The sequence below is a fragment of the Netta rufina genome, assembly GCF_964035555.1.
Source record: "Netta rufina genome assembly, chromosome: 13".
NCBI lineage: Eukaryota > Metazoa > Chordata > Aves > Anseriformes > Anatidae > Netta > Netta rufina.
In genome coordinates this window covers 7,845,146-7,869,682 of record NC_140136.1, presented here as the reverse complement: position 1 = coordinate 7,869,682, position 24,537 = coordinate 7,845,146, and the positions used below count along the sequence as shown (strand labels likewise).

General features: G+C 39.1%; 1 protein-coding gene across 1 annotated transcript in view; it reads left to right on the top strand.

Moving 5' to 3' along the window:
- Positions 1-24,537, top strand: part of CDH8 (cadherin 8) — a gene marked incomplete at both ends in the record, with an annotated part of 134,421 nt that overhangs the window by 30,740 nt on the left and 79,144 nt on the right. The window contains one exon of the mRNA XM_084294406.1: positions 15,904-16,198. Coding sequence (XP_084150532.1) covers positions 15,904-16,198 — 295 coding nt within the window. The remainder of the gene's footprint in view (positions 1-15,903; positions 16,199-24,537) is intronic.

Genomic DNA, 24,537 nt, shown 5'->3' with positions numbered 1-24,537 from the left:
TGCATGAAATTGTAGTAGCTATTTGCAAACAGATTTTTCTGAATAGTATACAATTCTGCATGAGTTGAACATCTAGTGAACATCTAACTGCAAGAGAAAGTGAAAAAATAATCAAATTATCCTCGTGTTATATCTATTAATTCTTGTAAGTGATGTTCTGATATGGGTATGTAACTAGAATCTCGGAAGAGCTGTCATTTTGTTTGTCAACTCCTAAGGAATTTGCTTTGTTGCATTCTATACCTGTGTTTATTTTCACATTCCAAATAACCTGATTTTTTTTCAGTGAGAAAAAGATTAGACTGTACCCATGTGCACAGTTCACGGATTAGTGTAAATGCACTGATAAATAAGTTACATTATCACATGTAAGCAGGTAATTTATAAGAATCAACAAGTAAGTACTCACAATTTAATTTTTCAGTTCTCCTCATTTTGCTCAGTTACCTTCTCAACAGTTTTCAATTTTAGCTCCAAGCTGGCTGCATAGCTGATGTTTATATTTCTGCACTGTAGATGTTTGACAGCCAATTGCTAGAAAAGAGCTTTCTATTTGCACTGCCAGCTTTACACATCATGTGGCTTTAGACAGAGTACTTACTCCCTTATGTTCAGACACTGGAGTATGCTAAACACTCATCTTAAGTTTCAAAAATAACCTTCCAAATGGTATTATAATGCTTTCCAGTTTGTTTTATAATGTTATTAAATAACAAAATGTATTCTGCATGGATTTGAAATTATTGCATTAAAAAGGAAAACAGGTTAAACATATTATCATTGGGATCCTGCTAATCATTGAGTGCAAAGCATGTTCAGAAGCCAATGTGGTCAAAGCAGCTGAAAGCAGAGCCTTAAAGGATTGTAAAATCATGACAACTTAAATATGCTCAAATAAATAGAAATTTCCGTTCACCTTTGACCAACTGTCCTATTGTAGTTTTTTCTGCCTTCGCTGATCTAGGATATAGCTTGTCTAGTTTGACAGATTTTGTAAGCAGTCTTCAAATTACTGCTGAGGGTATGTAGTGATTAACTTTTTTATTCCTCTTCTGCAATCCTAAGAGTATGTATTATAAGATATTGCTCTGACATTCACTTGAGAAAATCATTTGAAAAACACAAAGAGGTCTTAGTGCTCAAGTGCAATGTACTCTGCCTGAGAATGAAGCCTAGCAAGTTATAATAAGCTTTTAAAGAGGAAAGGAAAAATACAGCTCAAACAACATGGAAGAAAAGATTAGAACAGAATAAGATGAGTATGATTAAGGGAACAAAAGAGAAGGATTTGATATATAGGAACTGCCCAGCTTCTGCTGTCTCCTTGAATGGGAAACTCCCACAGCTTGTGGTGTTTATTTTTTGTTTTGTTTTGTTTTGTTTTTCACAGCCTTCCCCATCTTTTGTCTATATTGAGGAATGAGGACCAAGGCAGGCTCTGCTGGCAATAGGAATTAACAACCAAAATGGAAACAGACTTCTAAAGTAATGTTTGGAAACCTCACAAAGTCTTACAGGTAGCAGAAATGTCAGCAGGACTACTAGAAACTACAGTCCAGGACTGCCAAGAGGGGGGAGGGAATAAATGGCTTTACTGCTATTTCATTGAGGTGGGGAAAGAGTGACAAGCATAGGAGGCACTGTTAATTATAATGCCTGAAGCACTGGAATTGTTAATAAAAGTGCTTGACCCCAAACAGTAGGAGATGACAGAGAGAGACTATTTTTCCCCATAAAGATACAGAAGAGAGAATATGTTTTACATGACTAAAGCTGCGTGTGATTTTTGAGGCTCGCTATACCCAGCTTTCAGATCTCCTGCGGAGAGCCACAGTGCGCTATAGATGAAATAACAGAGAAGCAAATGAGATAGGAAAGGATTCCTATTTGGCAGTGTGACACAATATCATTGTATGTTTCCAAGTATCAGAAACAGTTGGGTTAAAAAATCAAGACCTTTTTTTACAGGAGAGGTGTCTGCTGGAACTCAAGAAAGGAACAGCAGCCTGGGTTCAGAAATAGTTGCGTGAACTCCAGGCTAGGCAGAAAGCCAACTACAAAAAGGTGCCAACCATCTGAGGCCACTTGACGCAGGACACTTGGGTGTTAAATTGCTGCAGAAAGAAGCGACGAAAGTCCAAGCTGTAGTGGGACATGGGTCATATGTGGTGGCTATGTTCTCAGGACAGAAGGGGAGACAGATGGTATCCCCAAATGGAACGGGCCAAGGCCAGAACTAGGAAAACAGAAAGCCGTAGTAATCATCTGGCTTAACATAAGGATTCAGAAGAAACAAGGTATATAATAGATACACAGAAATCAATCTGAGCCCAGGCTTTGAAATGAAGATAGCAAAGGGTGGAAACAAATTACCTTTGTTGCCAACCACTGAAGACAAACATGCCATTGTGGATTTGGGGAAGGCTGTATCTGAGGGCACAGCAACTCTTCGGGAGTTTCCCTGGCAGGATTCTTCTGTGAAACAGCACTGGCGCTACATGGCTATTTTAATTAAAAAGGAATACTGTGGTTAACTGGAGATAAAGCTGTAGAGGTGTTTAGGGATGGCTTGGGCAGTCTCTGGTCTTGATATATATTCCTAATGTGAGACTGAAGGTGAATTTATCTCTTCCTCTGATCCTCCCATCTGTAAACACAAGAGTAACTATCTTTTTCTTCCCAAGATGTTGAGTGAAAATATATATTTAAAATGATGAATTCAGCCCAGTGAGGAAGGTGATATGTGATGGATGTACAGAAAGCATCAGTGGTGCTCTAACCAGTAAGGACTTGGCTCAAGACACAGTCAGATTCCTCAGCTCTTTTCTTGGATCAGTTGGTCATAGTGAATTGGAAGAAACTCATTCTTAGATCTCAGTCTTGTCTCCATTTTTTAAACAACAATTCAACAATAGTGTATCATAAAATGATACTGAAAGGTAAGCAATGAAAAGCAGTTTGTGCACACAGTATGAATATAAACAGAGACAAAATTAGCAAATCAAATAGAATAAAAAAGCAGTAGCAAAGAATAAACCAAAACATAAAAGAAGCCATCTGGAATCAAAGATACTCAAATGACATGGTAGGAAACTGAGGCAGACAAAAGCAGAGATTACACTCTTAAATGAAAGTGTTAGGGATATTATTGCTTTAATTCTCTTTGAATATGGTTATGAAACTGCAGCTGAGAAGTGTGAGCAGTAATGTCTTTTGACAGTTACTCCAGAGGCTTCAAGTTACATGATTCTCATATCTTAAATGAATCCTTTATCATCCATGGACATGTCTGTCTCCTTTCTGAGGGTGTTCCAAGTACTGACATTATGTCAGGTATGTCAAGTCTGTGCCCCAGTTTGTCATTACCCTGAACAATAATGCAGAATATTTGGTTTTCTTCTTCCCCATTGTGCAGCTATAATTCCCATTACTAAAGACGGGATCAGCCTATCCATGGAGAAAATGAAAGATTCTATTAAACTGACATTACATTCAATTTATTAATTCTGCATTGTGTACATGAATTGAAGATATCTGTACTAGTTTAATTCTGAATGATTTTTTAAAACTCTGGGTCATCAATGAACGTGCTCATTGTCTGGTATGTATCAGAGCTTGTCAACAACACACAAAAACTTTCTGTAATACCTGATGATGTTCACATTTTTAGAAAAATGGCTGAACAGTGACATAAAGAAAGAAACACATAGTGAGTAAGGTGCATTATAGTTTTTGAAAGCATTGATGTATATAAATTATTGTAAAAGCCACTAAAATATTTCCATACTCTTATAGAAAAAAAAAAAAAAAAAAAAAAAAAAAAAAAAAACGGGATCTGCCTCATAAATGAGGAATTGTGTAGCAAGGCCTAGGTAAAATAATAATAAAATAGAAGAACATGAGGCATTAGGATAGTGTTTGTGTGTTGCATGCATATCTGTAACAACAGGTAGAAATCAGCAATTCACTCATTAATCTCTTTGAAAAGTTTGCAGAGTTAGGAACAAGTAAAATGATGCAAATTCTATAATGAAGTTTAGAAGGCAGATGATGCCTTTTCCCTTGAAACAAGAAAGGGGTAATTCCCTAGTAATTATATGATGATACATTAATTACTTTCTAACAAACTCAAATAAGAACTTGACTACATAACGGTGCCTTCTCTTTTCTTCATTAAAAATGTCCAGGAGCATTTTTGTAAAAATGTAGATTTCCTCATTCTTGTGAATTATTGATATGTTCATGCTTTTTCACTAATACAGGGAAATTGGGGTTACAAATCTTCCCTTTGATAGTGCATTTCGTTATGGGCTAGTCTGTATCAAGTCATACATCACAACACACCTGGAGAGGACTCTAAATGCCTGATCCTACTACAAAGGCCCATCACCCACTTTCTGCTAACTCTAAATGTGGACCAGACCCAAGTGCATTATGTACTTTCTAGATGGTGAACACCTGGTTTGAACTCAAAAGTCATTGTGTTGAGTGAACTGTTGTTTTGGCCATCGTTGGTTTGCCAGATAGCTGAGAGCAGGTGAGACAGTTTCCATCTGTGGAAGAGACTCATAAATCTCTCTGTGTGCCCTGAACTGCAAGAGAACTTCATGAACCCAGCTTGGAGCTTCCGTAATTTTGGTCCATGCTTGGTCTGCACTTGACTTGAATATTTGTTAGAAAATGTGGTTGAAAATAGAGTGAACAAGTATTTATAAAAAAAATTTAATATGAATAACATGCTCAGGGTGTTTTTGTTTTGTTGCAGAGTAGTCTAGAGAATATAGAGGCTCTTTTACTAAGTTTCATCTCTGCAGTTCTTTTGCATTGATTGTAATTATGCGAGTTTGTAATGTATGTACATTGGAGACTATAAATATATGTTATATATTTGGGTAGTGTGTTGGCAATACTTTTAGATATGCATTCATTATTGGTGGAAATAATGTTAGTTTTGTGTTAGCATGCTTAGTGTGCTGTTATCATTAATACTGGCTTCACTGCTTATTATCAGCACAGAATAGCATATTATAGAATAACATATTATAGAATATTAACAGCACAGAATAGCAAAGGCATCGACAATGATTAGAAATGGTGGTGTCCATAGGGTTCATTCTGAGTGAAGTTCATTTTTTAGGAGGGGGCCTGTGCTGAGGCTACATTAGTTGGGTATTAGTACAGAGCATCTGCGTAACCATTAAAACTAGGAGATGATCCAAAACATCTCCTGTTGCCATAAATCCATTCATGACTTGGGTGATGGGGTCACATCTGTTACTTCAAGGGAGAGATACGTTTGATTTTATAGTCCCAGAGGCAGGGTAGACATGGAAGAAGAAGCTTCCACTTCCTTTGAAGTCTAATGAACTGAATCTCACATAAAGGAAGTGAATTTTACTCATTCTGAACATGATGAAGTTTTCCAGTAACGTGGTTTTCTGTTTATTTTGGGATGCTACCAGGTAGTGGAATATAGGGGCTGGCTATAGCTGTCTAATTTCTTAAATAGAAATCTTGCTAATTTCTCAATTTTGCTTGAAACAACAGGAAGTCAATTTTCAAGCACAAGCACAACAAATAAAGCTAAAGGTGTGGAAAAGCGGTTTCACATTTACCACATTTATGAGTCTTTTTCAACAGAAACTGATATTCATTTATCATATTCATTACGTCTCTCTATCATTCACCTTAACCCCATATAATTATGTGTTTAATGATCTTTAACCTTCACATGAACACAGCTTGCTGAAGCTTGACGATGGCTGTAAATTATCATTCATATCTGGTAGAAGATTGGAAATGTTACTTGGAAAAATATACTTTGCTTTCTAGCTTAGAATTTCACTTCAGTTCTGTGATTTGACTTCAGATGAAGATCATAGTATTTTAATCCTAAATCCAAATAATTAAATGATTTTGAAATTGTGGCTTTTCTATAGCTCATTTATTACAGTATTTTGAGATTAAGGTATAAGAACTTCAAAACCTAGAAAAGATACTTTAATCTATCAGCCTGGTTACTCATCATAATAAGTACATATTATTTCAGTAAATACTACATGTATGGATTTTTTGTTTTAAAGAACTAAAAAAAGTTATCATTTTCACCACCATTAATCTTCGGATGAAAAACTTGTTTTCCACTGATTTTTCCACAGGCTTTGGACCTCCTGGTTTAGTAGGAGGTGTCCCTGCCCATGGCGGGGGATTGGAATTAGACGAAGTTTAAAATCACTTCCAACCTATACCATTTTATGATTCTATGATAAGAGTCAGTTTCAACTTTAACATTATAAAATGCTGCTAGCACTTCCACTTTTGGTTTAACGTTTAGCTTTTCGTTTTGTAGTGTTTCAAATTGTGATATCTATTTGTACTGGGTCTGGCTGGAATGTTAACTTTCCCGGCAGCAGCCCATTCAGTGCCGTACTCTGTACTTGTAGCTGGAACAGCAGTGTTATCACACCAGTGTTGTGTCTACTGCTGAGCAGCAGTGGCACAGCATTGGGCCTTTCTCTAACCCTCCTAGGGGGTGGGCAAAAAAGTGAGGAGAGAAACATCGCTAGGGCAGCTGACCTAAACCAATCAAAGGGATATTCCATACCATGTGGTGTCACACTCAGCAATAAAAGGTGGAAACAGGAAGAAGAGGGGAGGGGTGGGCTCTCGTTGAGAAGACGTCGGTCCTCCTCTCGAACACCGGCTGCGTGCGTTGAGGCCTTGCTTCAAGGACGTGGTCAATCATCGCTCATTTGTGGGAAGTAGAGAGTAATTTCTTTCCTCTGCACTTCCATATCGCTTTCATTTATTTTGTTTGTTTGTTTTCCTCCCTTTTCCCCTTTCCCTTTTATTTCCCCTTAGTTAAATTGTTTAGTTCATGGTAGTCTTTATTTAATTATTATAATTATTTCCCTTTAATTAAATTATCCTTATCTCAACCCGTGAGTTGTTCTTTGCTTTACTTCTCCCCCTCCTTATCTAAGGGAGGGGGAGTGAGAGAGCGGTTGTGGGGTTTAGCTGCCCAGCACGGTAAAACCACTACAGTCCTTTTTGGCGCCCAACGTGGGGCTCGAAGGGTTGAGATAACAATAGAATTGATTAAACGCATACAACTAACACACTTGCTTGCTAGTAACCATGTTCCTTGCCCTGTTAATAATAATGGCTTTGTTCATATGTCATGCAATTCGTGTCATATTCTCCTTTCTCCTATATATCCGATCCGACAAAGTGCTACAATCTGTGTTCACTTTTTTTAATTCGTTGTGCTGCCAAGCACTGACCTTGGTTTTACTCTGGAATTCAGGCTCCGCGCTGTTATCATTTGGGTCCCATGGAAACTATCTTTCAGAGAATATTCAGAACTACACTGCCTTCCTTTTCTCATCTGGACACCAGTTTATTAATAATATCAGGAATGGTACCTTTCCCTTCTTTCACAGTGGGCTAATTACAACAGTTTGGGAGTATTTTGAAGATCCATCTGTAACCCATGTATTGCTATTTCTAATTCTGAATAACAGGTTTCATTTTCTCTCTAAGATTAGTCGATTGTTTAGAAACCTTATTTGGGAATCTGTCCCGAAACAGTCTCGTGGTGAGTGGCACGGTGTGTGGGATGATGTTAGCAGATACCTGTCACGAGTGTCTCCTCCAATAGTTTTGAACTTCACCCCTGAGCAAGTGCTAAATCCTAAAAACTTGGTAGAATGTTTGAGAGTTGTATGTCCTGATCCTGATAATGCCGGAGAACAACAGCTTGCAGCATTGTGCTGGGTCCTGGTTTATTCCTATCAAACACTGTTTAACATCATCCAGCAACTTGAAGAGAGGGAGGAAGTCTCTGAATCTGATGACCAAGTAACACATGCTGTGGCTGACCCAGAGGACCAACCAACTATGGTATCAGTCGCCCCCATAGTCAAGTCAAAACAATGGAAACGGAGGTCAGCTCGTTTAGTAAGGGAAGAAGGCTCTCCTAAGAAGGAGGGAGAAGGGGAATTGGCAGGCACCTCTAAAGCAGAGCCATCACAAAAACAGCAGGAAGACGAGACGGAAATCATAAAGGAATCAGAAATCACTCGATCCTTATCCCTGAGTGAGATGCGAGAAATACGAAAGGATTATGGTCGACGCCCAGGTGAACACATCCTCACTTGGCTGCTCCGATGCTGGGATGCTGGGGCCAGTAGCCTACAATTAGAAGGCAATGAAGCCAAGCAGCTGGGATCCCTCTCTAGAGAAAGGGTAATCGACAAAGTAATCGGGAGAGGAGCACAGGCCCTCAGCCTCTGGAGACGACTCCTGGCAGCTATCAAAGAAAGATATCCCCATAAGGAAGATATTGTATATCACATAGGCAAGTGGACCACTGTGGATAAAGGTCTCCAACATCTGCGGGAATTAGCTGTGCAGGAGATGATTTATAGTGATTTGGACAATGCCCAGACACCTCAAGACCCCGATGAAGTCCAGTGCACAACATCCATGTGGCGTAAATTTGTGCGGAGTGCACCAGCAGCACATGCCAGTACCCTGGCAGCAATTCACTGGGATGAGGGGATGGGACCAACAATGTATGATGTCTCCTGCCAACTTCAAAAATATGAAGACAATCTCTCTGCTCCACTACAGTCCTGTGTCTCAGCTGTGGAGAAATTGTCTAAAGGACTTGACAAGCTTGTGGAGAAAGTATATTCCCCCTCATCTAGACAGAGTGATACTTCAGCCACTAAGAATCAGCATTCGCCTGCTCAAGAGAGAGAGTACCCAAGACGTACACCACGTGGCACCTTGTGGTTTTATCTGCGTGACCATGGGGAAGATATGAGGAAATGGGATGGTGTACCTACTTCAACCCTAGCTGCTCGGGTACGTGAACTGAAAGGAAATACAGCAGCAAGAAGAGGGGCTCCTAAGAGAAATGCTGCTCCAGTTTCTATTGGGCAGTACCCCAGAGGCAGTAGAAGAGCTGATGTTATTCTTGACCACGATGAAGGGACCTCTACCTCTCATTTGCCAGAATTTGTGCATTTGCAAGAATTAAGTGGCAGACGCTCCAGCCAGGACTAGAGGGGCCCTGCCTCTGGCCAGGTAGAGGAGAGGGATAACCGGATTTATTGGACTGTGTGGATCCGATGGCCTGGAACATCAGAACCACAGGAATACAAAGCTTTAGTGGACACTGGCGCACAATGTACCATAATGCCATCAGGCTACCAAGGGACAGAACTCACTTGTATCTCTGGAGTGACAGGGGGATCCCAACAACTATCTGTACTGGAAGCTGAAGTGAGTCTAACTGGGAATGAGTGGCAAAAGCATCCCATTGTGACTGGCCCAGAGGCTCCGTGCATCCTTGGCATAGACTATCTCAAGAGAGGGTACTTCAAGGATCCAAAAGGATACCGGTGGGCTTTTGGCATAGCTGCTTTGAGCACAGAGAAGATTAGGCAGCTGTCTACCCTGCCTGGCCTTTCAGAAGACCCTTCTGTTGTAGGATTGCTGAAGGTTGAAGAACAACAGGTACCAATTGCTACCACGACGGTGCACCGACGGCAATATCGCACCAACCGAGACTCCCTGATTCCCATCCATGAGTTGGTTCACCGACTGGAGAGTCAGGGAGTAATCAGCAAGACTCGCTCACCCTTTAATAGTCCTATATGGCCAGTACGAAAGTCTAATGGCGAGTGGAGGCTAACAGTGGACTATCGAGGCCTGAATGAAGTCACGCCACCACTGAGTGCTGCAGTGCCAGACATGCTAGAGCTTCAGTACGAACTAGAGTCAAAGGCAGCCAAGTGGTATGCCACAATTGATATTGCTAATGCATTTTTCTCCATCCCTTTAGCAGCAGCATGCAGGCCGCAGTTTGCTTTCACTTGGAGGGGCATCCAATACACCTGGAATCGGCTGCCCCAGGGGTGGAAACACAGCCCTACCATTTGCCATGGACTGATCCAGTCTGCACTGGAGCAAGGGGGAGCTCCTGAGCATCTTCAGTACATTGACGACATCCTCGTGTGGGGCATCACAGCAGAAGAAGTTTTTGAGAAAGGGAAGAAAATAATCCAAATTCTCCTGAAAGCTGGTTTTGCCATTAAAAAGAGCAAGGTCAAGGGGCCTACACAGGAAATCCAGTTCTTGGGGGTAAAATGGCAGGATGGACGTCGCCATATTCCAATGGATGTGATCAATAAAATAACAGCAATGTCTCCGCCAACTAGCAAAAAGGAAACGCAAGCTTTCCTAGGCCTCGTGGGATTCTGGAGAATGCATGTGCCAGGCTATAGTCAGCTTGTGAGTCCTCTATATCGAGTGACTCGAAAGAGAAACTATTTTGAGTGGGGCCCTGAGCAACAACAGGCATTTGAACAAATCAAACAAGAAATAGCTCGTGCAGTAGCCCTTGGGCCTGTCCGTACTGGACCAGCTGTGCAAAATATACTGTACACTGCAGCTGGGGAGCATGGGCTCACCTGGAGCCTTTGGCAGAAAACCCCAGAAGAAACTCGAGGTCGACCTCTGGGCTTCTGGAGTCGGGGCTATCGAGGATCAGAAGCCAATTACACCCCAACTGAAAAGGAAATACTCACAGCATATGAGGGTGTTCGAGCTGCTTCAGAAGTTGTGGGTACAGAGGCACAGCTCCTCTTGGCACCGCGGCTACCTGTGTTACATTGGATGTTCAAAGAGAAAATTCCCACTACACACCATGCAACTGATGCTACATGGAGTAAGTGGATAGCGTTAATTACACAGCGGGCTCGAATGGGAAAACCCAATCGCCCAGGAATCCTGGAAGAGATTATGGACTGGCCGGAAGGCAGAGATTTCGGAGTGCCAACAGAAGAGGTAACCCGTGCTGAAGAGGCACCACCATACAATGAGTTGCCAGAAGACAGAAAGCAGTATGCGTTGTTTACTGACGGATCCTGCCGTGTGATAGGGAGCCATCGGAAATGGAAAGCTGCTGTGTGGAATCCCATACGACGAGTTGTGGAAGCCATGGAAGGGGAAGGTGAGTCGAGTCAGTATGCAGAAGTAAAAGCCATACAACTAGCCCTAGATATCGCCGAAAGAGAAAATTGGCCAGTATTGTATCTTTATACTGACTCATGGATGGTGGCAAATGCTCTGTGGGGGTGGCTGCAGCAATGGAAAGAGAGCAACTGGCAGCGCAGAGGTAAGCCTATCTGGGCTGCTACCCTGTGGCAAGATATTGCTGCCCGGGTAGAAAACCTGGATGTTAAAGTACGTCATGTAGATGCCCACATGCCCAAGAGTCGCACTACTGAAGAACATAAGAACAACAAAGAAGTGGATCGAGCTTCGAAAATTGAAGTGGCTCAGGTGGACCTAGACTGGGAACGTAAGGGTGAGCTGTTTGTAGCTCGATGGGCCCATGAAACATCAGGACATCTGGGGAGAGATGCCACTTACAGATGGGCTCGTGATCGAGGGGTGGACTTGACCATTGAGGCCATCACACAGGTTACCCATGAGTGTGAGACCTGTGCTGCAATCAAGAAAGCCATGAAGGTAAAATCTCCCTGGAACAGGGGGAGATGGTTAGGGTTTCAATATGGTGAGGCCTGGCAAATTGACTATATCGGACCACTCCCAAAAACTCGCCAAGGCAAACGGTACATACTCACCATGGTAGAAGCAACTACTGGGTGGCTGGAAACATACCCTGTAAACCATGCCACAGCCCGAAACACTATCTTGGGCCTGGAAAGACAAGTATTGTGGCGTCATGGTACACCAGAGAGAATTGAGTCTGACAATGGGAGTCATTTCCGAAACAATCTTGTTACCTCCTGGGCAAAGAGGCATGGTATTGAGTGGGTGTACCACATCCCTTACCACCCACAAGCCTCTGGGAAGGTTGAGAGGTACAATGGACTGTTAAAGACTATGTTACGAGCATTAGGTGCTGGGACGTGGAAACAATGGGACACAAATCTACCAGAAGCCACTTGGCTAGTTAACAATAGGGGGTCTGACAGCCGTGCTGGTCCTGCCGAAACAAAACCCCTACACACTGTGAAAGGAGCTAAGGTTCCCGTAGTGCATATAGGAAGGTGGATGGGGAAGGCAGTGTGGGTTGCTCCTGCCTCGGGAAAAGGCAAACCCACTCGTGGGATTGTCTTCGCCCAAGGACCAGGGTATACCTGGTGGGTCATGCAAAAGAATGGGGATATCAAGTGTGTGCCTCAAGGAGATTTGACATTGAGAGAAAACTAATCTATAATCTAAGTTATATGTTGTAGGAAGATGCTGTAGGATCAACGACAGGTCAACTTTGCAAGGAGCCGGGCAGTGCAACAAGGACTTCAGCTAAGCTGGTGCTGGTGTCCAGACATCCAACTCCGCCTGCCTTGAGTGGCCACTTTGGCAGATGAAGACCTAATCATCAACAGTTCTTATGAACATTTTCCAAGAAAGACCTATGGAATGAAAAGATACATCTGCCTATTAATCCTGTCCTGTTAAATCCTTGTCCTGTTAAAGGACAAGGGATAATGATGAGAATGCTTGTATGCTAAAGTATGGGGATCTGAGTGTGACACAAATGTTATGGAATAAGGGGTGGAGGTTGTACTGGGTCTGGCTGGAATGTTAACTTTCCCGGCAGCAGCCCATTCAGTGCCGTACTCTGTACTTGTAGCTGGAACAGCAGTGTTATCACACCAGTGTTGTGTCTACTGCTGAGCAGCAGTGGCACAGCATTGGGCCTTTCTCTAACCCTCCTAGGGGGTGGGCAAAAAAGTGAGGAGAGAAACATCGCTAGGGCAGCTGACCTAAACCAATCAAAGGGATATTCCATACCATGTGGTGTCACACTCAGCAATAAAAGGTGGAAACAGGAAGAAGAGGGGAGGGGTGGGCTCTCGTTGAGAAGACGTCGGTCCTCCTCTCGAACACCGGCTGCGTGCGTTGAGGCCTTGCTTCAAGGACGTGGTCAATCATCGCTCATTTGTGGGAAGTAGAGAGTAATTTCTTTCCTCTGCACTTCCATATCGCTTTCATTTATTTTGTTTGTTTGTTTTCCTCCCTTTTCCCCTTTCCCTTTTATTTCCCCTTAGTTAAATTGTTTAGTTCATGGTAGTCTTTATTTAATTATTATAATTATTTCCCTTTAATTAAATTATCCTTATCTCAACCCGTGAGTTGTTCTTTGCTTTACTTCTCCCCCTCCTTATCTAAGGGAGGGGGAGTGAGAGAGCGGTTGTGGGGTTTAGCTGCCCAGCACGGTAAAACCACTACACTATTTCTTTTGATACTAGGGACTTTAACTTACTAGAAGAAGAAATTAATACCAATCATATACATTTTTTCATTTTAACTGTCAGTATCTTACTAGCACTGCAAAGGCTTTATAACTTTACATTAATTTATCCCAGAACTGGTTTATGAACCATAATCTCTGTTGGATAATATGGGTAAAACTTGCACCAGAGACTATACTGACAGCCTCTCTGACTTACCAGCAAATAGTAAATTGGAGAACTTCAAATATTAGTGTGGGATATCTGTTCTATCCAGCCAGTGCCACCTTAGAAATTCAGTACAGTTTTTCACTGTAACATTTTGTGAACTTGGGTGAACTGGAGATGTGTATAAGTGTCAGGATACACGGAACTCAGTAAAGCAATGTTGAGGTATGATACCACTGTAATTCAGCTAAGAATATTCTGCCAAAACCCTCATATGTGATGTTAATAACATATGGATTTTATCTAGGGATCAAACGGATGCTTAAAACATAAACAATCTGTTTAAAACACAAACAGGTTCTGGATTGATCTTGACAGGTTCTGGAACCCTGGAAATAAGTGTTTATGTTGCTGATACCTAGATCAAGTGTAATCCTGCTCATAAGGACAATAATTTTTAAGATATATGTATCTATATATTTAATATATCTTTATATATTTATATATCTATATATTTAATATACCTTTAAAAGCTGCAGTACCAACCAGCAGGAGAATGTGTTTTATTTAAATTAACATAACTTAGATTGTGCTGATTGTTCTCACGTAAAAAGTGATAGCAACTACAATAAGAAAAACAAAAAAGTTTTTGGAAAGAGGACTCAGCTATAGCTTAACATCTGTGTTCATGTGGTAGGAAGAATAAACTTCATTGAGTCATTCATATTCACAGGCAATTAAACTGCTTTTAAAAAGTTGTTGAAATGATGGTGTGGTAATAGATGATATGGTAATAACGTATTGTCCAGCAAAACACAAATGAAGTTATACCTTCAGGATGGGAATTCTGCTATTATTGCAGAACAGCCAAAACAGTGACGGCCCAGGATTTTGCATGTATATATCAGATCAACTGGAAAATCAGACCTAGCTGCCATTGTCTGCTGTGCTCATTGCAACAATTAAAAATTCCCTTTGGTAAGGTGCTGTTAAAGAGCTTTCTAAGCTCTTGTTCCTGAACAGCCAATTTGCAGATGTGAGCAGATGTGACTGTAAGTGCTGAAGAACCTGCAAAGCCTACTTATGGTATGACATAAAATCTACTTGTGGCTTGGCTGTAGCCAAGTGTACAAGCCCTTTTTCCACACCTATTTTAATATCTCCATGCAAGCTCTTATATCAAATGACAGTACTGCTAGGCCATGGCAACCGGTGCTATCCATCGAACAGTAAAATGCATAACCAGCTACAATTTCTGTTGAGCTGTTTGCACGAAAATAAGCAAATAGGAACAAGTTGAGTAGTAGTTGTAAGTCATCCTAAACAAGTTGTACATATTTGCTTTAGACTACATTTTGTGAGGAATAGAGAAATAGTAATAAATGCAAGGTACATTTTTAATGATGCATTCACTTGTTCCTGTTGTTCATATTCAAAGTGTTAGATTTAACAGTAAATAGCATGTAAAGCATTATTATTGTATACTTAAATTATTATCTTTTTTTTTTTTTTTTTTTTTTTTTTTTTTCTGTTGGCATGAATACATTTGGTCCAACAGTTGGCACACTTGCAAATTAAAAATTATTGGAGATAATCTGATATTTAGGACTTGGCTTTGAGCCTACAAAAAATCAATGGAAGTCTTTTATTTGTCTCCAGTGTTCTTCACTTCAGGCCTTTAATTAACAATAACAACAACAAAAAATAATATCAAAGTAAAGACTATCTGGTTTTCCTATACTGTTTCAGGTTATTATAATTCTGTCTTGCTTTTTGAAAAGCCAAGTACAAATTTTTTTTTTTTTCTGATGATTTTTTTTTTCTGATGATTTTTTTTTTCTCATATAGGAAAATAGGAAGATGTACATAGGAGTTTTTCTTATATTTCTGCTTAAAAGCAGAAATTGCTTTATTGCTTCAAAAGTATTTCAGGGGAAATCTTAGAAACATTTAAGTTCAGCTAACAGTTGAGTTATGACATAGTTCTAAAAGTCTAGGGCTGCTGTCCATTAAAACATTTACATAGATGCCAGCGTTAAGCCATTTTCAGTCACCTGAAAACAAGCTGAAAGCAATACCTAAAAATAAACATCTAAATTAAAATATGTGTATTGTTAATCCTTCATTCACCCTTTAATCTAATAGGTTAAGGACATTTTGTGCTTGTTCATTTTGGCTGATAATAGTTCTGAAGACATTTTAGAACAGGGATTTAAAATATATATATAACAGCTGCTTTTTAAATAGAAAGTCTAATTATGCCTATGATTACATTCACTTTTGATTAGTATGCATACAAATCCCTACTCTCCTTGTATATTCAAGCTGAGATACAGATCACTGGAACTAAGATTGAAGTACAAAAGAATAGCTTGAGAAAATGTATAGTTAGATCAATGTGTGCCGGGGGAGGGGGGTATAAAATTTCTATCTCTAAAATACTTATTTTTCCTTTTAGTTACATACCGACTTGGATCCTGGCAGCAGTAAAATCAAGTATATCCTGTCAGGAGATGGAGCTGGAACAATCTTTGTGATCAATGACAAGACTGGAGACATTCATGCAATGAAAAGGCTTGACCGTGAGGAAAAAGCTGAGTACACTTTAACAGCTCAAGCAGTCGACAGGGACACAAACAAACCTCTGGAGCCCCCTTCAGAATTTATTATAAAGGTTCAGGACATCAATGATAATGCCCCAGAGTTTGTTGAAGGTCCATATCATGCCACAGTTCCAGAGATGTCTGTCGTAGGTATGTATGTATGTCTAAACATCGACAAATTTTGATTACTTACAATGTAAAGTATGCCAGTATGCTGTTGAGCTGTTGTTGAACAATAAGATATTTATTATGTTGTTAACATTAATTTGCATACTTTCAAACCTCTTCTTGGCCTACGTTTTCATCTGTAACACAATAGTAGAATCCCTTAGTAGTACGAAAATGACTAACAGATGTATTAATGTGTCTCTCTTTGTCCAACAGCGCTTTAATGGGCTAAATTTATATTCCCCTTATGATGCTGTAGTTAGAATATTGTTATTGAGGAGGATTTATCAAGATTTGTTCCAACATGACACTTTAATCCTATTGATATTTTGTTGATGTTTAATTATCTGTTTGTGTATTTTCATACACAGATGTAGCACTTGCAGTATGTTGATACATACTTATTTGTTTTCCTCTAAGTGCAACTGTAATCAGCCAAAAACATTGAAATGAAAGATGCTGTGTCTGGGAGTTGATGGTTAGACTCTAGAGTGGACTTAACCAATTAACCATATGATTTGCGGGGAATGTGGAAGGGGAAAATAGAGACAGAAAAAGATGATGAAAAGCAAAATTAAGTCTGTGAAGGGGGGAGGGGGGAGTAGGAAATAATCTTCTTAATACATTTTACTTATATTTATTCATGTTGTCGGATTACTGTGAATCTATTTCCTGATGGATTAATATATTAGTTTATTTTTCTTTCTTTCTTTTATTTATTTATTTATATATATATTTTTGCAAAGTCCCTGGTTCTGTATTTGTAAATGGATAAATATGTACTTACAGAAGAACAATTTTATTTACTTAGGTTCTCAGTCCTTGCTGATACACACATATCCAGTGCAGATTATCTTTACAGAATCACAGAATTGAAGGGGTTGGAAGGGACCTCAAAAGATCATTGGGTCCAACCCTCCTGCCAAAGCAGGTTCCTTAGAGCAGGCTGCCCAGGTAGGCATCCAGAAGGGCCTTAAATGTCTCCAGAGGAGACTCCACAACCTCCCTGGGCAGCCTGTTCCAGTGCTCCATCACCCTCACAGTGCAGAAGTTCTTTCGCATGTTGGTGTGGAACTTCCTGTGCTCCATCTTGTGACCATTACTCCTTGTCTTGTCCCTGCAAACCACTGAAAAGAGGTTGGCCAAGTCCCTCTGTCTCCCACACCTCAGATATTTATACACATGATGAGATCCCTTCTCAGTCTTCTTTTCTCCAGGCTGAACAGACCCAAGTCTCTCAGCCTTTCTTCATAAGGAAGATGCTCCAGGCCCCGTATCATCTTTGTGACCGTCCACTCGACTCTTTCCAGGAGATCCCTGTCTTTTTTGTACTGGGGAGCCCAGAAATGGACACAGTACTCCAGGTGAGGCCTGACCAGGGCACAGTAGAAGGGGAGGATCACCTCCCTTGACCTGCTGGCCACACTCCTTTTAATGCACACCAGGATCCCATTGGCCCTCTTAGCCATGAGGGCACACTGCTGGCTCATGGTCAACCTGTCGTCCACCAGAACCCCCAGGTCCTTCCCTTCAGAGCTCCTCTTCATCAGGTCGTCCCCCAGTCTGTACTGATACATGCGGTTGTTCCTCCTTTGGGTGTCACAAAAGTAAAAGAGAAGTAAACCCATCAGCCAAAAGAGCCAATTTTGGGGGAATATAAAAGTTTACTGAGTAAAGACATCAAAGTCTGACCATGAAATGCAAAGTAAATTCTAATGGTTTTTAGTATTAGGTTGAGGATAACGTGCTTTTCAGCAATTTGGTTATCTCTTTGAAAGCAAGTTAGTTGAAGGACTGCCAAGATACTTTGGAAAATAAAACAGCACCATAGCAAATTTTTTGAAAACACCATTCTGCCTTACAGTAGTTAAAAAGAGGAGCCAGAATCACCCTCTTCCTCATGTTCAGTACAGTGACTTGTACCAGGACATTTTCAAATATAAGCATGGTGTGCTGGCTCAACTGTGATGGTGGAGGTTTCATTTTTTTATCTAGACTTCTCCTCTAAATTTTCATATCTTGGTTGAATTGAATTGCTTGTGCTGAAACTGATATGTGAATATTCAAGCTTGCATGTCAGTTCATTTACCAAAACACGGTATTCATTTCTGAAGTTACTTTTAATTATACATCCACACAAACATGATGTGGACCTGCTTTCAGGAGATATTTTTGCCAAGCTCTAGGCAAGCAAATGGCTTAATTAAGTAAAATAAATAAATAAATATGAGAAAAAAAAAAAAAAAAAAGAGAGGAAAAAAGGAGGATGTAGGAGAAGGAGTGAGGGAAATTAAAAGGAACTTGTTTGGTATTCTAGGAAAAAGAACAACAAAACACATGCAGACAAAGATGATTTCTGATCATAAAATAAATTATACCTGTATATATGAGTAATATTTTATGATTCTTAGCAAAGGCATGACCCTTACCTGAGGAACATTCATTGTGAAGAGGATGAGAAAAAAAGCAAACATCTTCTACAACCAAGTTTTCCCGGTTCTAATCTTTCCCGTCTCTTACAACCTTCTCTTATCACTGAAACTATGCATATTTGCACATTTATGCTTGACTATCCCTGATCCTTGCACCTTCTTTGTATGTTATTTCTTGGGGAGTATGTTTTTAAGCTACTTCACTGAATACAAAGAAATAAAAAAATAAATACTCCTGCTCTTTCCTAGAAAAACAAACCAAATTCTGAACTGTCATATCAAAATTCAGAGAATGTGTGCCATTGCATTGCTGGGATCATGAATAACTGCAAAATCTGTGCAGTGAAGCCCTGCTCTTAATTCCTGACGGAAGAAAATTCAACACTGGAAAGCTGACAATTAGAAGGTTATCCCTTTACCAATTTTGCTATTACTTTTTTATTTTGCCTTCTTCCTTTGACCCACAGGTACAAAAATCAAGAGCTGTATTAAATGATGCTCTGGAAATTATTTCAATGTTAAGTTCTGTTAGTCCTCTTAAAATTACTTCAGTATTACTTATTAAAAAAAAAAAAAAAAAAAAAAGCAAAAATCTCTTGTCTCCTTTTGGAGTTCAAGGAATTTTATTTCTTTTTCCACAATAAAAATATTTCATTTCCATCATCCACTTACTTAATTCCCCTTAAAGAGATCTCCACCCACTGCTAATTTCAGCCTTGACATTTCTACAACACAGCCATTACTAGGCAGTGTTCTTATTCAGGATAAAACAAAGTTTTACTAAACCTCTTCTTTCTTCAAAATGCCACACCAGGTCTGACTGCTCTGAAACTGAAGAGGAACTCATACACTATATATATATATAGTACTTATGTAATGAGGATGCAGTATGAGGCATTTTATTTTTGGACCTCTGTAGCAAGAAGTGCATAAAATAAAGATGACCAAATTAATGTGTCATCATTCTGTAACATAATATTGAAGTTCTAACACAATACACTTTTTCTAATGGGTGCATTCTCCATGATACAGCAGTTATTGGTCTTACTTTCTTGCTAGAAGAGATGAATGTGTCAGTGGTATTTCCGTGTGAATATCTAGAACATGAATGTGAACTATGGGGATGTAAAAACTGTATACAAACATCTACAAATCTTCTGATATGTGTGTTTATGCCTACGTATAAGATTATCACACTCATATGGCCATAATCCAGCCTGCTTCATTTCTGTTATCTATCAGTGAAATCTAGAAAATCTTGCTTCCCTACTAAGACAAAAATGGATTAGCATGGCTTTACTCCCACTACTTGGTGCAAAGATGATTAGCATTACACTGTGATATCTCCAGTAGGAATGATGCTCACTTTTCAGCTGTCTTCACAGAACACACACCCACACATGTACTGTGTGGTGTGTATCGTCACTGTATTCAGAGTTATTTTGAAATAATTTATTTCTCTCTTTGAGGAGCTAGAGGAACACATTCCAGAAAATGTTTTGAGAACTAAATTGAATTTTCTGTTATTTCATCCTTGTGTTCCTTTTTCTTTTTTTTTTTTTTTTTCCCGTAACTCCTTTTTAATCTAGCATTGTAAACCTCTCTCCCAACTTCAAAATGATGAATTTGCTTGTGAAAGCTAATGGTGTATTTGGGGAATATATTCTTTGCTGAAACTGTCTTTTAATTCTGATGTTAATTTTTTTAAGGAATTAAAGATTAAAAAAAATATATAAAAAAAAAAATTATGGAATCACTTCATTGCAACAGCACTTAATTTCAAAAACAGGAAATAATTCAATTTGTCCGTAAATCTTGTATAATCACTTAGAGATGTAAAGGGACGCACTGGGAATGAAACCCAGTTAACAACCTTTTAGAAACACATTCTACTAAGCTTCTAGGAGGAAGAACCCCATATTATTTGCATGCTATGCAAATAAATGAGCAATCTTAAAAGATAGGATTCATGAAGGTAGGTAGAACTGGTCCTGTAGCCTATTTAAAGAAAGAAAGGAAAAAAGAAAAAAAAAAAAAAAAACATACACAAAACAACAACCCACCACATTATGTTCTGTTTCTGTGTTGGTTTCTTGGCTATACGCAGGTTGATGAATTCCCCGAAAACATGCTGCAGAGGTGATAACGGGAGCGAGAGTGGATATTGTCTTCTGAACAGTATAGTTTTGAGATCTTTTCTTTTTTTCTTTTTTTTTTTTTTCTTTTTTTTCTTTTCTTTTTTCCCCCTCAGGAATTAAGAGTAAGATTAAGAGGAAAATAGAAAAGAGGAATGAGGAGTGAAATTTCTTGATTTTCTTCTTATTGAAGACAAGGGTGTTTAGACAGCTGGCATCATGTTGAAGGATGGAAAGACAGAAGCAGAGTGACAAACGTATTAGTGAAATAAGAAAGGGTACAGATGGAAAAGGAACAAAAGCCATAAGCAAAGAGAATTATCTCATAGTTTGCCTGAATTAAGGTAAACAGCCAAACTTCAATAATCTCCAAATACTAAGAATTTCCCTGTCAGTCAGAAAAAAGAAGTCATAACATGAGTGTCATTGTGTGCTATTGCTCTAGAAATGCTTTTGCCTTTAACACCTGAAAATTTTAACAAAGTGAAAAAGCTAAGAACAATATTTCTGTCCTTAAATGCTTTCATGAAAATTATTTACTTGGCAAGAATATCTTTATTAGAAAGAGTTTAGGTTTTCGGTTGAGTCAGAATATCAATTTCCAATTTTGAAACAAGCACTTCTACTTAGCAATGTTTTTCTTTGAACTACCCTTGATTACACTACTGTAAATAAGAAATCATTCTATCATTTGTTGTTGTTTCTTCAACAGCAGAACAGTTATTTCATCTAGCTTTGTACAGCAGAAGCACAGTGTACACAGCATAGTTTTTCTTTCCCATTCTCCCAAAGACATTATTTCTTTTACAAAATGCTTGCAAAAAGCACAAAATCTGCTGAATATGAAATCAACATGCAATGTCTGATATGAATAGTGATAAAACAACTTGATAAATCGGGAAGTTGTGATAAAAACCTGACCTGAAATGTTATCAAGATCCACCACACTCTTACTCTTTTTTTTTTTTTTCTCTATGTATTTATTGATTTTTAAGGCACTGAGCATGACTGTTAAATCAATGATAGTTTGTCACAAAATTGTAGCGTAAAAGGACTGTATTACTGGGGTCAACTACAAATTAGCCCAAAGGGTAAATGCAAAGGGAGTGCAAAAGCTAAGGAAAAAAGCAGCAGATGTTGTAAAATATGTACAACAATGTAACAGCTGTTGGAAAATGTATATCCTCGTGTCGTCCTGTTCCTCTACTTGTTCATCTTGTGCATAATCAACTTCATGGACTGTGTTCCTGAAGAGCATTTTACATTAGGATCTCTTTAGGGAGTGTTGCATGTGTTTAAAACCTGTACATTCTGCGTGACTGAGATGATTGCAAAAAAGAGGTTGTAAGTAACCTTAGGTAATTGGTTAAGATATATTCAATAGCATGACAGTCTGGCTTGTAAAAACATATTTCAAAGTATTTGCTTTTTTTTTTTTTGTACTCTCCATTCCTCATGAGGTCTAATCAAAAACGTCATAACCTTTTTATTGTTTTTAAATGACCATTATGAGCTTGAGGACTGTGGATGAAGTTATGGTGTTTGTCTTTAGGGATTTGTAATACTACCCTTTAGTTTTACCAACCTATATATTGTCCTGAATATACCAAGCTATTTCACTGGCTTCATACAAAATTGTTAAAATTAATGCAATTGTTCAAAATACCTAGTACTGATGGCAGCAAGTACTTGAATGTTCAAGTTCTGAAGACAGTCTTGTTCTTAGAAATATACCCTAAATTACCAGTGCAAAGTATGGAGCTATAAATGTATAATGGCTTTTGACAGAACTTGCCTTTTTCTTTCCATTAACTCATCAGGAAAAGCCATTTGAATCAGAATCAAAGTCACTACTCCTTTTGGAGTTCCCTGTAGAGGAACACATCTTCTGGTGGTGCTCTGGTTTCAGAGGATGAGGAAAGACAGACAGACATAGCTGTATGTTTATCATGTGATGCCAGAGCAGAGAGAATTTTAGTATTCTTTGGTACATGCTTCTCTAGTCTGTTGAAATGTACAAGAATCTGTCCTACAATCATTTTTTCAGATGATTCTTGGCTTCATGTAGTCAGTTTATTCCTGGTATTCTGCATCTGAAATTCTATCTTGTGGTTGCATTGTACATATTGAGCTGATGGTCGTACTTCTGTTCTGTGATTTTTGTGAAAATAAATCTTCGGCTTAGGCTTCTGATACTTCCTCTTTTGGTCAAAACATGAAATCCACTCTTCACAAGGATTTTTCTCAATTTTTCCAAATTCTGAATCTTGAAGAAAAATGTTTAAAACAATGATAGGGTTTTTATATTGTTGTTTTTGAACACATGCCATTTCATTTTTCCAGACAGCTGTGCTTGTGACATGAGCCCATTTGCTGGCCAGTGGATAATGCCTGAGTGGAAAAGAGATAGATGAGTGGTACACCAGTAAAGATTTCTGCCAGACTGGGACTCTGTGAAATGCCACAGAACTATGGACTGGCACTTGTTCTCTATTTATTTGCTTGTGGGAAATGTAGGAAGTTCTAACCACAAAGTAGAAAGTTCTAGGTTAGAAAATTATATTCCATGTAGCAGTATTCTTGTAGAAATTTGTGTTAGTGTAAATTATATCATTCTGATAACACAGAAGGTTTAGCTTTACAACACTGGATACCAATACTCCTCAAGCACTGTAAATTCAGGTGGCCTGAGTTAAACTTTTCTTTGATGGACACTCTTGACATTTGGGAATATAGGATTCAGTTCCAATTCAGAGTCCATTTTTTTTCTGTCACCCCTCCCCTGAATTGGTACCTTTGTCTTTGTTTAGTTGCTGAATCTGCAGCACATAGTGTTTCTTCATGAATACAGATAACCATTTGCCTGTGGAGCTGATGTCAATACAGCTTTCTCATGAATCAGCCACTAGAGTACTGCTGGGCAGCTGATTCAACTGTACCCTTTCCCCGGGGCGCAAATGGTCTCTGCTGCCATATGCTTGCTCCACAGCAGCCTCAGGGGCCAATATTTCAGAGTCTGCTTTTGCAACCTGGATTATCATTGCTGGCATTATAGGCTTCACCCTACCAAACAAAGCAAGCAGATCATCAAAACTGCAAGATTATACCAGCCGTTTACTCTTTTCACAACAGAAAGTTAGAAATGGAAGAATTTCTGCTGTAAGCAGCCGGGGCTACTTTATTATTTATTTATTTTTATTTTTACATATTACACCTGAGCATAACCTGAAACTTTCATTGAAATCAACAAGCTTTTAGTACTTTTTCCACTTGAAAATATAGCATACAATGATCATCCAATCTTACTGTCTTTGCCTAGGGACCTCACAGAATGAATGCTGAGGAAATAGTCAATTGATTAGAGACAAGCAGTCTTCCCAAAAGTCCTGAACAAAACAACAGCTGTTTCCGAAATCTCTCACAAATATCAATTAATATTTCATAGTGAAGGTGGTATCTAAAGGGAGAATAAAAAATAATATGAAAAGAAACCATAACTCTTGAATATAAGACATATTTTACCCTTCTACTGTTGTCTGTGATGTTAGAGGCCTATATTCTAATCCTAACAAACAGCCACCCAGGGGAATTTATAAAGGAATATCTGTAGGCTCTTTAATGGCACCATTTATAAGTTGTAGCAAGAACAAACTGCCAGCCTTAAAACTGAAAGAACAGTGCCCTTTCTTGTTAGATTTGTGTGAGCTAAATCCAAGCAGTAAGTAATATCAGCAAGGATAATTGCTAAAGGATT